General features: G+C 37.3%; 1 protein-coding gene across 2 annotated transcripts in view; it reads right to left on the bottom strand.

Annotated features, from left to right (window-relative positions):
- glra1 (glycine receptor, alpha 1) overlaps positions 1-11,006 on the bottom strand; it is a 47,887-nt gene extending 36,881 nt beyond the window's left edge. For both annotated transcript variants that reach the window (XM_058396155.1, XM_058396154.1), the window contains exons 1-2: positions 10,167-11,006; positions 3,271-3,395 (exon numbers count right to left, since the gene is read on the bottom strand). In XM_058396155.1, coding sequence (XP_058252138.1) covers positions 3,271-3,395; positions 10,167-10,222 — 181 coding nt within the window. In that variant the 5' untranslated portion in view covers positions 10,223-11,006. The remainder of the gene's footprint in view (positions 1-3,270; positions 3,396-10,166) is intronic.
- Positions 11,007-14,797: the final 3,791 nt, after the last annotated feature.

Consider the following 14,797-nt stretch of genomic DNA (forward strand, 5'->3'; position numbering starts at 1 on the left):
CTACATTTACATCAAGCTCCAGAAGCATATTAGAAATCTTTTTTACAGGTTACGATATCAATGAGGTGGAAATGCACGGAGATAATAAACAGTCATACAAGAACAGGAATGTCCATAAAAGAGCAAAATCAAATACTATATACTGCAAATTTACCAACAACAGGCTTTATATTTATGAACGTACAACTGTGTACTCATTCAAAAGTAAAATCTCACAGTTCATATACACACTGGTCATTAATGTAATGCATTGTGGGTGCAATTTTTAAAAATCTGGATGATCAAAAGAGATAAATAAACAGCAACAGAGCTAAAGCAACTAACAGTAGTGAGATCTTGGTGGGCTTCGTTGCACCTCACGGTGCTTGACTGCACTGCTCCTCATATCCACTGACAAGGTGAACAAGGAGACTGCGGTCGCAGCTACACTCCAGTCCAGTTGTCAAAGACTGCTGGAGATTGCATCAAATCCTGTTTGTGAAAGAGTCTCACCGCCTCATAACTTTTCTGACTTCATAACCACAGCAGAAGAAAATGACTTTTCACACCAAAAACACAGCTGAAGAATGTCCTTGTTTAGACAAGGTGCAAATAAATTAAAATGTACAGAATTGGAACAATGTGATCTGGTCATCCCTTCAAGGTTTGTCCTAAATATGGCAAGATGGATACGACTCTCTAAATCTCTTTGATGGATTTTTCTATAATGGGTCCAAGTCATCACCAGTATATAGTTTTTTCTCATGTTGGCACATTCATAGCTGTAGGCCATTCTCTGGCATCAAATTAGCAGGAGTGGTAGTAGAGTGCTCTTTACAATAAGAGATGGAAATAAATGTCTACTCAAGATAGACAGTGTGCGTTCAAAAGCAACCTCTGGCTCAGGACACCATCATGAGTTCACTATATTAGATCCCCCACTGAATGAATGTCATTACTGTGCTCCACAGCAGAGCAGCCAAAGGCCGGAATGTGATCGCTTCCGGCACAATGTACTCATACACTCCTGACTTGACAGCCATGACATCCCATTGACTTTCATAATGTCTGTTCATGTGACCATGGCTGCCTCCTGGCTCTCAGACAATGAAGTAAATTTCATTGTGTTGTAAGGTCACAGTGAAGGGCCGGGGCTTGATTAGCATATTTTCTTCTTTTTTGAAGATTCTTTCCAGTTGCAGTTTTCATAAAAAACTCACACGTTCCACATTAATTGATAGCCTTCTGGATGTAGGAAGTTTATGTCACAAAACAATTTTATTACCTAAGAAATGAACCTATGGTTTAAAAAAAAAGCTAGAAAATACTAAGCACTATTATTCTGATCCTTAGCCTGTAAAACCATAAGACGGATTACATCAATGAATTTGTCAAGATTAAACTCAAGCCTTTCATATTCACATTTCCTAATTACTGTGGCAGATATTATTCTATACAAACATGGCATTAAAGTGGCAGAGCGTAATCACTATGACAGTTATCCCTTGGATTAAAGATTTTTGTCACCGAGATGGATTGCTGTCATAGCTATTTAAAGAAAATCATTTTTGAGTTACATACATACAGATTTATTTTTTTTTAGGGTTTTGGGTTTATTGCAAAGCAGCTTTCACATAATGACATATAATTAACAAAATCCAATAGCAGGTGTTGCACAGAAGCAAATATGCATACTGTAGCAATAGAAACAATATGGGGTTTCTATTAAAAAATTTTTTTTCACATTTTATATATATATATATATATATATATATATATATATATATATATATATATATATATATAAAGTTGTTAATGACCCTTGATCTAAAATTAGAGTGCACACCTATTTTTTTCAATAGAGCAAAATGAGTTGGTTAATGTTTTGTGCTCCTGACTTCTGGAAGGCAAAATAACATCGCAGTTCCTAGCATACTAATGAAAGCTGATCCACAGAGGATGCACAAGAAGAGCCTCATGCCGAATTACCCAGTATAGACTAGCGCAGGGGATGATTTACAGAGCTCATTGGTTTTTGCTGCATCTTAGACAAAGTAAATGCATTCTTGGTTATATTTCTACAAACGAATTATTAGATAAAAATGGACTTGATGAAGACAATTGCATCGATCGAATCAAAGCTAAGGCATTCAGGAACACAGCTTAAAACATCAAAATGCATTTACCAAATATCTGTCAGTGTAGAAGCACGTTTCTGTGCACGGCACAAAAAAAAACAGCAACCTTAGCTATGAGCAAGGTTAAGATCCACACCATCACAGAACCAGTGAGACCCTTTCCTATCAAGCACCTTTTATAGTAAAGACAACAAACGTTCTTCAGCCTACCATCATCTCAACAGGGAAAAGCACCAACAGCTAGTTCTGTTTTTCTGTGTGATTTCTAGGTTGTGATTTTCATTATCATTGTTTTCATTTCGTTATAAATATTATATATACAATATATCTGCTTTATATATACATTTGTGTATATATAAATAAATGTTCTGCCAAGACCATCTTTTAAATATGCAGCAGTAATAAGGAAACCTCTGACATGCATCTTTCAGTGCCTCTTGTTTGGGATTGAGGTCATTTCTAACACTCTTATTACACATTTCACACCAAACACTGAATCAGAAGCCAAATACCACCCCCCACACACTCTTAGGACACTGATGTAAAGTTACAGGTCCCATACAGGAATGTAGCCAGCCTAGGAACAGCCTTATAAGGAACAGCCTCTTGAAGTCTTAAACAAAGATTATCACAGGGATCATTTCCAAAAATGAATAGAAATGAAAATCCAATTTCACATGCTAATTTCTCTCATGCTTCGCTGCACTGAAATACGGACATAGCTTTGCTGTTCCATTCACATGCAAATGCCATTTTTCAGTAAATCTTGGGGATTGTAATTCAAACTTGACTAGGCACCACACACAAAAGGTTCACAGAAATTTTTAAGCTTGTTTTTTGGTTTGTTTTTTGTTGTTGTTGTTGTTTTTTTTTTTAATCTGACACCTTGTTTTCTATAGGAAACCCAGTAAAGCTTGAGCATTTCAGCATATGGTGGAGACATTTTGGATCAATAGCACAATTGATCACTTGCTTCCGTAGCTTTTTCTTGACCAGTGATCAATGGTCGAAATGCACTTTACTTCAATATGCAATTTGGAACGAATCCCCAGCTCTAAAAGACACATGCCCAAGCATTTCCATCTATTCAATCCAAGCCATTGCTTGGCTACATTCCTGTGTTTTTAGCCGGTGTCTCTGTTACTGCACCTACCCTTAAAATTAGGTCTGATTCTTGCGTCGTACCCAGACACTTTCCCCATGAGTTTGTCCAAGAATTCTGAAGGGGGCATAGGGGAGGCAGCTTTCCGTGCTGCAGCTTGCTGGGATGCTGCCAAGCTGAAAAACAAGACAGAGAAACAGAGGCAGGAGTGTTATTAAATGCGTACATTCATCCATACTTTTTTATGTCTGCAGAAAAGACTACATAAGATGGTATTTGGATTACATGTTTTCAGAAGTTGCTAGGAAAACTCGGCAAATAAAGCAACCCTATTTCACTCTACACTGTTCTTCACATTTAACAAGAACCCAATCACATTTAACCAGATCTGGACGACTGTGATCTGGACCACAAACATTCTCTCGATAATGGGACTGAATCTTTCTCAGGTAAAGTTTTCCCATTTTTTCTCCGATTTTCACCATTGCAGATCCAAACTAACATTTTGTACCTTCATAGTAGTTTCACTGTATTAACTGAATTATTCCGTACATTTTATTGTTATTAATAATAATTTTTTTTTACAAATAATAAGCGAATAATATGTTGAATGGAGTTAAATTGACCAAAACACTCATAAAATTATTGATTTTTTTTGGACACCTGAAAATCACATCAGTAATAAACCCCTGTTAAAATGATAGATAGATAGATAGATAGATAGATAGATAGATAGATAGATAGATAGATAGATAGATAGATAGATAGATAGATAGATAGATAGATAGATAGATTTCTTAAATAAATTCTTGCACACAAAAATATAAAATGTAAAACTATATACATATATATTATATGTGGCAGGGTTTTGTGATGTTAAAAGTTGTGATGTTAGAGAAATATTCTCAGAATTTTTTCCATCCTCACTCACTTTTACGTTTACTTATACATTTACATTTCAGATTCTATTTCATCTACAAAAGTAACTATCATACAGTTGTTACAGTTGATCAATGAAATTATTAGCCACAAATAAATATCAGCTGTTTCTATTCACATCTTTTTGGTTGCATCCAACTGCTGAAACCATGGTCTGCATGGAGCTTACAAAGCGTGCATGGTATCCCACTTGAAAGGTATCAATCAGGACAGGGATATAAAACCAAAACATTACATGTACCATAGGACACCGTAAAAGCCATCATCAACAAACAGAGAAAATGGAGCACCACAGTGACATCACCGAAACAGAATGTCTGTGTAAAATTTATAAATGGACAACAAAAAAACTTACCAGAGAGGTTGACAAGAAACCTACAGCAATATTAATGGAGCTGCAGGAATATCTGACAAGTACTGATTATTCTCCTCATGTGACAACAGTCTCTCATATGCTGGGGTAGGGTGGACAAACAAGAAGCCCTTTCCCACAAAACAACATCCAATCTCAACTAAATCACAACAGCCCATATGGCAAAATGTGTTCTTTCCTGAAGAGAACAATTCCAAAATAATACAATAATTCTTTAGTTTCACAAGGTAAGTTTGGTGCAAAAGAAGCACATCATTGAAAGATCCCCATCCCCACAGTGAAGCATAGCAGCAGCAGCAGCATCATGCTTTTTTTTCAGCCAGAACTGGAGCTTTTATCAAGGTGGAGGGAATCATGAATAGCTGAAAATACTAGTCGACTACGTGCACAACCTTTGTGTGTCTGCAAGTAAGCAGAAGATGAAAAGGAATTTCACCTTTCAGCACAACAATGACCCAAAACATACATCTGAATCAACAAAGGGAATGATTTAACCAAAAGAAAATCAGTGTTTTTGAATGACCTAGCCAGAGCCTAGACCTGAATCTGCACTACCTGAACTAAAATCTGCGGGGTGACCTGACGGAAAAATTGCTCCATGAAAGTAAGAATATAGTAAGAGTAAGAAAATATTGGCCAATTGCAAATAAAATAATTTTAAAAATGCCTCAGTAAAAGTATAATATTTTTTGTTAATTATAACATGGTTTATATTGGTTTCAATTTTGTACATCACAAAAGCCTGCCATTAACAGAGATGTGTTGACTTTTTCTACGCATTATACATACATTTGTGAAAATAATTCTGTTTTCATTCTTTTCTAGTTTACTAGAGTTGGCATGGACGCCAAAGAGTGCACAAAATCTTATAATCCATTTAAGATCAAATCCATCGGCATGTACTGCGAACACCTGCTTCAATAAAAGAGATTAGTCATGAGGAAAATCTGACCTTTTATACCAAGTTAACATGCGCAATATCTCACATTGCCTATATTTGAACAGGGATATAGATGAGAAGGCTTGAATATTAAAAAAGTGCTAAGGTCTTGAATATTAAATATTCACGATATTGAATTCTTTCTTTGTTTTAAATATTTCAGAAATATATTTAAAAAATAAATAAATAAAATGTGTTTTTAAATGAAAAAGAAAAAGAAAATCCCAGATTGTGGGGTCTCACACGTGTGTGTGTGTGTGTGTGGTTCATCAGCTAGTTCAAACAAGCATTAATAGGTAACATTCATTTTAAGAAGCAAGCTTAATTTTGTTTTTAATTTGAAGTAGAAATCTTACTGTATATAGTAGCCAGATTGTTGTAACAATTCGCTGATACTACAGTATACACAAACTCATTTCTAGCAGCGTACAGTGTTGTGCACTGCTATGGTCTGCTATTTAAACATAGCTTCAAAAGCATTTTTTTGCTGACACAAGAAGCAGCTATCAAGATATTTCCCTCAACTACACAAAGCAAACATATACGATTCATTTCTGTAGTACTGTTACAAGCATGAAAAGTGAAAAATTCGGTTCTAAATGTACACAAGCTTAAGAATTAGATCGATTGTGTGCCTGCAGAGTTTGTCGTCTGTTCAGGCTAAAGGTCACTAGTCCTGTTTAAACACCTGCTGCTTTAGAACAGACTTTCTCCCTAGTCAATGTTCATGTTCACTGCCACTGCACTGATTACACTCACACTCACACTCACACACACACACACACACACACATACAAGCATACTGCAAGATAATCATTAAAATTAATTTACCCTAAGGACCAATTTATTGATCACAGAATCAATGTCTGATAAAAACAGATCAATTATCATCCCATAGCTCAGAGTGTATTGATAGCATCTTTGTCCTTGAAACATCTACTCGCCTCATCCAGCTTTTCTTGCATTTCTATTTAATTTGTGGTTGACACTCCCCCGTTCAAAGTTAACTAACCAGCAGTCAGCCTCATCCTGCTTCACACATCATTAAGCTTTTAGCTCATTAACATTTACCACTGCGGTCTTCTTGACTGACTGTTCAGACAGTTTTCTAGCTTTTACACAGGGGTATACAGTGCTTATCATAGAAAACAACACATTTAATTGACATTTCTAAAAAAAAAAAAAAAAAAGGCTATGTGAGTATATTTATATTATGCAATCTGTTTGTTTTTTTCCGGATTAGTTTTTAATTTTAACCTAAAATGATTTAAAATCATTAAAACAAACTGATCATTTGCTAAATAATTCACAGGCCTTAAAATAAACCAGAGCACTAGCTGTAAGATACTTTAACAGTGCTGTGATCGTTCGCTTAGAAAAGGAAATTAGAGTAGCCTACACGTTATTAGATAAAAGCTGTACAAAAATGAGTCAAAAAGATGACATAGAAGTGTCTTAGAATTCTGTACAAAGAGGCAAATTTCGCTCGTGTAGGTGGTTGTAATCTGATGACTTGCTTATTCAGCTGTGTAAAATTTAAGAATATAAATGCCACATTACAAGTCTTCCTGGTACGTAGACACAAAGCATTCAGCATTAGTAATACAGCCAAAAAGCTGCTTCTTTCCTCCTGTAGATATGGTCTTGCAGTGTAACCCTGACAAGATTAGTCATGGGTTGCTTGATTGTTGTGTTGTGTCCCATTCACAGATTTATATCCATTACATGAGCCTATACTGTTGATGAAATCTTTGTGACAGTGTGAAATCTGTGGACCTTCTCTCTTTTCAAGCTATCTATTTTGATTTTCTGCTATCCGCTCTATTCCAGTTTATGAACGCGTGGACGCTGGTTAGTGCGACTCGTTTTTAGCATACTAATAAACTATGTCTAATGATTAAAGATTGTAAAGATCAGAGTGGTGCTGTTCTAATTAATTTGGATCGATGCTGGCTGAGGCACTTGTGAGGTCTTTATGCTACTGCTGATGCAGCACCAAAAAAAAAAAATACACGGCTGAGCCTCCTTCCAGAAAACGATATGCAAACAACTCAGACACTTGCATGCTTTAATGTAGCGGGCTTCATCAGTAGCGTTAAATGTTCTAAAAGCCTTTGGAGCGAAGAATGAATTGCAAATTGATTTCATCTGTGCAAAAAATAACAAAATATTCAAGCCATGTTCAGATTCAATGCTGCATTTCCTTTAGACGTTCCTTGCTCAAGCCATTTAGCCAGTCTTGAGACAAGCAGAGATCTTAACAACCTCTAGAGTAAAATAAAGTACTTAAATTCCCACTACATTCACACAATACTACAAAAGTAGTAAATTCCTAAAATTAAAATGAGTTATTGCTGATTGGAGTGCACTGCATTGCTGATTCACCTTTTTTTGGGTGATTGAGAGTGATAGTTCGTTGATAATTCATTTGAAGTGCAATCAGTCTTGAGCAGTGGTAATCAATAACGTATTGTAATGCATGTGAACTTGCCCAAAACCAATATTAACAGGAATAAGATAGAACTCCCCTGAGCCAGGCAGCGTATTTTCTTCTGGTCAAAAGATTTCGATTTATAAACTGCCCATTCTTCATGCAGCAGTAACAAAGAGGTGAAAAAAATAAAAATACAGAAACAGAAACAGATTATTGGGCCACCGCGACCAGCTGTGCTTGGATAATTACCACACAGGGTTTCATGTGATCGAGCCACACATAATAAATCCCATTCTTATTATACACAATGCCGTTTAGACACAACAGTGCAATTTTTAAAATTGCTTTCTGCTCTCAGAAATGAGATTGCTTTCTACTACTAACCTCCCTGTGCAATAGTATTTTCAAGGCTGGCTCAAGGTCACATTGGGGTTTTTCCCTACAATTCCCATTAAAGAAGTGCAGTTTGCATAAGGTTCAACAGATTCATTTTGAAATTCATATTGCATCTACTTTTTCTTGTCTATGGGACTCCAAGAATCCCTGCATGTGCTTACATGTTATTGTTCTTATATTCAACACTAAAGCACATTTTATGGAAACAAGGGACAGGGTGAGAAAGTCACAAGAGACTTTTTTTTTTTTTTACATAGTCTCATCTGTAGTAAGCTCACCAAACTCCATTCATAGCTTCAGGAGTTGTTTTGTTTTTTTTTCATCTTGTATTTTGGTGCTTAATGTTTTTAGGCCATGATGCTCAGCTAATGTTTGTACACTTTCTTAATGTTCTTAATGTATATTTCAAAATTTGGAGAGGGTTTGTAAATGAAATAAGAATGGCATGGTGTAATATCATGTAGGTTAAGGGTCATGTTCAAATATTATTCATGCTAGACACTAGAGCCCTATTCCTATTATAACTCAAGCACACATCATGTGGAAACAAACATGCACCAGAGATAGTAGATGCAATTACTAAAAAAAAAAATGAAAAAATGTTGTTTGTGTGCATTTTGTATTCATCAGTGGTACTGGCACCGACATGATAATCAATGTGTGGCAATAAGTCTGCATGTTGAATGAGATCTGTGGTCAGGCTGAGACTGAGAAAGAGATATCAATTAAGAGAATTCGCAAAGTTCAGCAGAGAAAGCTGATGCTGCAATATCACAATTCTAGTACATAAATTAATGGCCCATGCAGAATACAAAATAATTGCTACAAGCCTCTATGCAACAGTAAACAGAACATTCGAGACATTTATGTGCAATTAAGTGCTTTGGTTTTATGGCAGTTTATAATAAATGAATGAGAAACAGAATACTGATATTTCTCTTGTGAGTGAAGCCGACTAGCATTTTTGCTCGTTTACGGATTTACACATTATTCTCATGTGAGACGTTAAAACCGAAGAGAATTATGGAGCAAATGAAAGTTTGAATCGGAAAAATGCCCATTAGGAAGAAAAGACACATATAGGACACATATGGGTAATGTCCTAAAATGAATAATAGGTTCTGAACACCACAGCTCCAGCACTGCCTCTTTTTATATGGGAGCTAACCAGTCAAGATTTAGCCTTATCCTTTCAACGAAAAGATGAAAAAAAAAACAATAAACTGCCTATGATTACAAAATTAAATGTGTTTCAAACTGTATATGGATCTTTGACAAAAATATTAGACTGCCATAGATGCACAAGGGCCTCAATAGAGTGGATTATCCTCTAATCAGAAAAAAAGCATTGTGGGGGGAAAATGAGAAGTAATCATTTCTATATATTACAACTTTAAAACAATTCACTCATATTGTAAATATGTAATTCACATTCATTGTTTTGCCTGGTTGTCTCTTTTGATGATACTGATTCCTTCAGAATGCTTTGGTGAAAAGCCAGTAGATCATGGTTATGGCACTGAGTAGACGCTAGTGGTCGCTGTTATGCAGTTCGTCCTGCTTAACTGGAACCGCATTCAGCTTTCCTGGCTTCCTCCACTTGCCTCAACGGGGAGGCATTAGCCTGTGAGCAATTATACACACTTTCAAATGCCTTTAAGTTTACACAGGAACAAAGCATGTCAGATACCCTGGGTACTAACATGCGCTACCACGAGACCATCACCTGCCCTATTAAAGTGCTTTCCTCCTGCCGAGAACGCCCATGTAGGCTGCATTTACAGATTTAAGCGACATCCCAAATGACTACTATAAAGTAAATGGTTTTTTTTTTTACATTTCAACAGTTGAAATAGCCCACTCACCTGAAAAACAATAAGGTTTCCCACAAATAAATTCCGAGTGCGCTTAATCTACACATTGTGGCAGCTTTGAGGTCTTCCTTGCACGATTTCTCTCAGTTGCGATGATGATGATCGATTGCTATTGTGTCTGCTCGCGTTTAGGATACCAGATCCAACGGTAAGGCAGGGGACGTTTTTAAGACCATAGAAACGAGGTGATCATGATCCTGACACCTGATGTCGGCTGGCACCCAGAGAAGCTCTCCGGATCGGGACGCGATCCAGTTCAATTTCAGACGTTCACTCCGGGCAATCCATAACGGCGCGCCAAACACTCTAGCGCCGTGAATTCATCCGTGGTTCACACGTGCACGCCGAGTTTCTCCGACCGGATTTCAACTCTCTCTCTCGACCTCCTTGGCAAAGGCGCGAATCCAAAAGAAGTTCTATGGAATAAATGCATACGCGAGTGTTTCTGGTTTCTTCACGCATCCAGTGACACGCGCTCCGGGATACACTGCGTCGCTTCGGAGCTGCGCGCGCTCGCAGGAACCCGGCCGGTGCGGACCAACACGCTTTTGCAGATTCTCTTATTTCCTGTGTACTTGTTTCCCAAGGGCGAACCAATACTGCTGCAAGAAGCTACTTCCATTGTCCGGTCCACTTAGGAGACGCGACTCGTTTTCGATTTCATATTTAAGACTGATATGAAGAATATGAAGATTTTTTTTCTTTCCTTTCTTTATAAAAAAAAAAGAATTCCAGTAATCAGTACAACCCAGAATTAGAGGGGAAAAAATGAAATTGCGATGCTCAGCGCGTCTCCCATCACCCGTAAGCCCGTGCAAACGCTGCTGTATTTCTTGCTGCAGTCATTTAGTAAACTCAAAAAGCAGCTCACCTTTGCGCGCACGCCCCCGCGCCGCTGCAATTGGTCCGAACACAGACGCTGCCGTTCCGATGCTTTTCTGCGCGCTCACGTGTGTGTGTGTGTGTGTGTGTGTGTGTGTGTGTACGTACGGGACTGCAGCAGGTTCACGAATACACTGTCAGGTGTAATACTGTGACTTTTAGCTAAAACAAAGGACGGAGTCTAGTCACCCTATCAGTATTCCGTGTTTATTCAACCTAAACACTGTTACGCAGGTCAAATGACATGTTGATGAAGGTTTCATTAACCTCCATTATAAAATAATCCTGGACAAACATAAAGGTGATAAGAAGAGACTTTGCATCTGTGTCGTTTTCAGCTGTGTATTTAAGGTGGATAGCTCAGATGGGCTTTGGAGCTGATTATAATCAGCTCTAAGAACAGAAAAATAAAGGTTCGAGGAAAATCACACCATTATACCAGCTGTACAGAACACTTAACAATCCTACATACAAGGCATTTAATCACAGGCTGTACAACTGTGGCCTATATATTGACAATTCATAAAATTGTTTTGTTTTATCGCAGCTTACATTTTATGGCCGAAATGACTATTCCCCTAAGCCTTGATTTATTTACTCACGCTGTTCACCCTGTTAAACCTGTACAGTCTTTATAGTGTCTTTACATTTCATGCACTGTAAAGGATTACTTTAATAAATACATCAAAAATATACTACAATCAACCCAGTGTGTTGCTTGTATATATATTTACAAAATATACTGGAAGATTATAATTTATCAAAGGACCTTATCACTGTAGTAGTAGTAGTAGTAGTAGTATGACTAGTAAGTGCATAGTAGACATTTTGGTAACGCCATGCAAGCCAAAACCTTGCTACTTAACATGGTTTAAATAGATGATTCATATTGTTGCAGTTTTATAGTAACTTGATTGTTATTCTTCTTATTTAATGTACATCAATATATCATATCCTATTAGAAAGTAGGCAAACAAATTTTCTACAGTTTCTTGCCATTGGTTTTGTCAGATAAGATTAGTTGTAAAAATTGGCAATAGTGAGGAGCTGTATTCTTTTTTTTTTGGTGCGTTTTGTTATTTTGTGTAATGTAAAACATGATCACCAGGAAATATTCAGCAGACTGATGAAATGACAGAATTATCTAATTTAAAGCAAAAACAAAACTGATTTTTTAATAAACCACTGTCATTGATTGCAACAAATGAAGAACACCACAGGGGAGCCAAGCAATTTTGAATGTCAGCCACATAGGCTTTGCCTGCCTGCACTTTATGAGATAGTTTTATGTTTTCTCAGATGGTGTCTGTCTGGCCATGGGTTTTTTATTAAACTTGAGTTTGCTGTTAGCCATATCAAGTAGTTTATATAAAAAAAAGGTGAGTTTGGAGAGCAGAAAGTGATACTTTGGAAGACCCATATCATGTAACCGAATATGTGTCTCTTTGATATAAAGCACACCTAAATAGAAAGTGCCAGTGGGCATCACATGTGTAAATCTTGTAAAACAAGGTGACAAAAACAAAGGCTAGCTTAGTGACATGTACCATCAAACTGTTGTGTTGGTCAATAATAATAATAATAATAATAATAATAATAATAATAATAATAATAATAATAATTGCACTATATAATTATATTATTATTATTATTATTATTATTATTATTATTATTATTATTATTATGATTGTGGAGTTTGCATATTTTTCGCTGTGCTTCAGGGGTTTCCTCTTGAGCACTCCAGTTCCCTTCCCCAGTCTAAAGGCATGTGTTGTAGGCTGATTGACTGTAGTATGTGCAGTGTGTGAAGGGGTGTGTGATTGTGACATGGTATAGGTTGGCATCCCATCCAGGGAGACCCCTGCCCCAAGTCCCCTGGCATAGGCTCCAGGTTCCCTGTTGACCCTGTTTAAGATAAGCAGTACAGAAAATGAATGAATAGATGTAATATTAACAATGGATCTCAGAAAGGAAAACATCAGCATTGTTTATTTTGTTGCTCAAGCAAAACAACATACAGTACTAGTAATTGCTTAGAAATACTGGAAAATTAAATCTCTGCCAAGGGTAAGGTAGGATTACAGTAAGTGTCAATCAAGCTATGATGCACGCTGAATGGGCGCACCTGTGACTGGGTATGCAAGAGGAAGAACACATGGGAGAGCCAACTCCAGCAGTTTATACACTCTGTTTCTGAGCAGCAGCTGTCAGACCTCATCCAATTTCTGGCTACTTTCTCTAGAGATAGCCCCTATACAGTATTGTTGCAAGCTATTTAGCGATTCTTTCATTTGTTCATCTCAGCACCCGCTTCAATCTGGCCTGGGATGCAGCAGATCTGGAGCCAATCATAGGAACACTGGGCACGAGGTTGGCACTGAAAAGCATCATGCATTCATGCATTATTATGCTCATTCATACCTAGGGGCAATTTACTGTCTGTGCAGAGATTTGCATGTTCATCTGGATTCCTTCAACAAGAAACACGCCAGCAGAACTGGACTGGCTACTCAGTGCTACACCTGGGGGTTGCACTCGGGGCTACACCTGGCCCTTAGGTGTGAATGTGTGCTCATGGCATCCCATCCAGGCAGTTACTGAAGATGAATGAATTAATTAAAGAATGAATACACTATATTCACAAATAGGCCTGTCTCAGAGTGAAAAGTCTGCTTTTTATCCTGGCACAGTATGTTTAGAGAGAGGACATGTAGGTCCTGCTGAGAAAGACATCACATAGACAGTATGAGATTACAGCTTTCTCTACAAATATCTTTGAAACCACTATGAAGCCTCTGGTAGGTGATTTAAGTTACAAGTGGCTCTACTCTATACTCAAACCCAGAATATACTTTTTGTTAGATGTTGCTTGTTAAAATGTGTCGGTTTATGCCATATATGAATCAGTCTTTAGTTGTTACCTCAATGGTACTTCTATAGCAGTGGACTAAGAAGGACATTTTACTCCGAGAGCCTTAAACGTGACAGTGTATTTTCTTATTAATTAAAAAGAAGTCAGGCAAAAGCCAAGCAGTCAAATTAAGGTAAATATATCCTTTGGAACCCTGCCAGACGTACACACACTAATGGCAGTTTTTCTAATTCATTGAGAGCTTGTCCTGGCATATACTAAATTGGGTGTATTTTAGAATAATCTCTCACATGAGAAGGACGGTAGGTCCATGTCAGTTTTATAACATTACACAGTTACTTTCCAGACCAATTCACACCCGCTAGGAATCACGATGCATATGTTGTGACACAATACAATGCATGGCTTCCTTAAAATTAACCTTGAGTGACGGCACAGCTGACACTAGCAATCACATTAAAACCGACCTCTCTTCATATTCACTCAAGGGAGCCATATTTTGCAATCTCTTTAATTCAGTCACGTAGATCAGATGTAGCGCTGAACGGCAAGTCGCCTCGGTTTGCCCTAACTCCAGCAAACTCTGTCTTTGAGATACATTTTTTCCCTATTTCACTATGTCTGTGTTGACATTTGAACTAGATAAACAGTAGAAAGTACCCAAGATCACTCAGGTTACAGATTGATCATATTGTGATGTTCTCCCTCATGACTATACAGTCAGGGAAGCAGGTCAATGACTGCTTATTTTGAGTACGTGATTGATCTTTCATTGCATTAGTCTAGTTCAGTATAGTCAGCAGTCAGTCAATACATATGGAAACTGAAATATGAAAATAAATCCCACAAGCCAGCACGAAACCACCTC

The sequence above is a fragment of the Hemibagrus wyckioides genome, linkage group LG08 (genome assembly GCF_019097595.1).
Source record: "Hemibagrus wyckioides isolate EC202008001 linkage group LG08, SWU_Hwy_1.0, whole genome shotgun sequence".
In the NCBI taxonomy this organism is placed as follows: Eukaryota; Metazoa; Chordata; class Actinopteri; order Siluriformes; family Bagridae; genus Hemibagrus; species Hemibagrus wyckioides.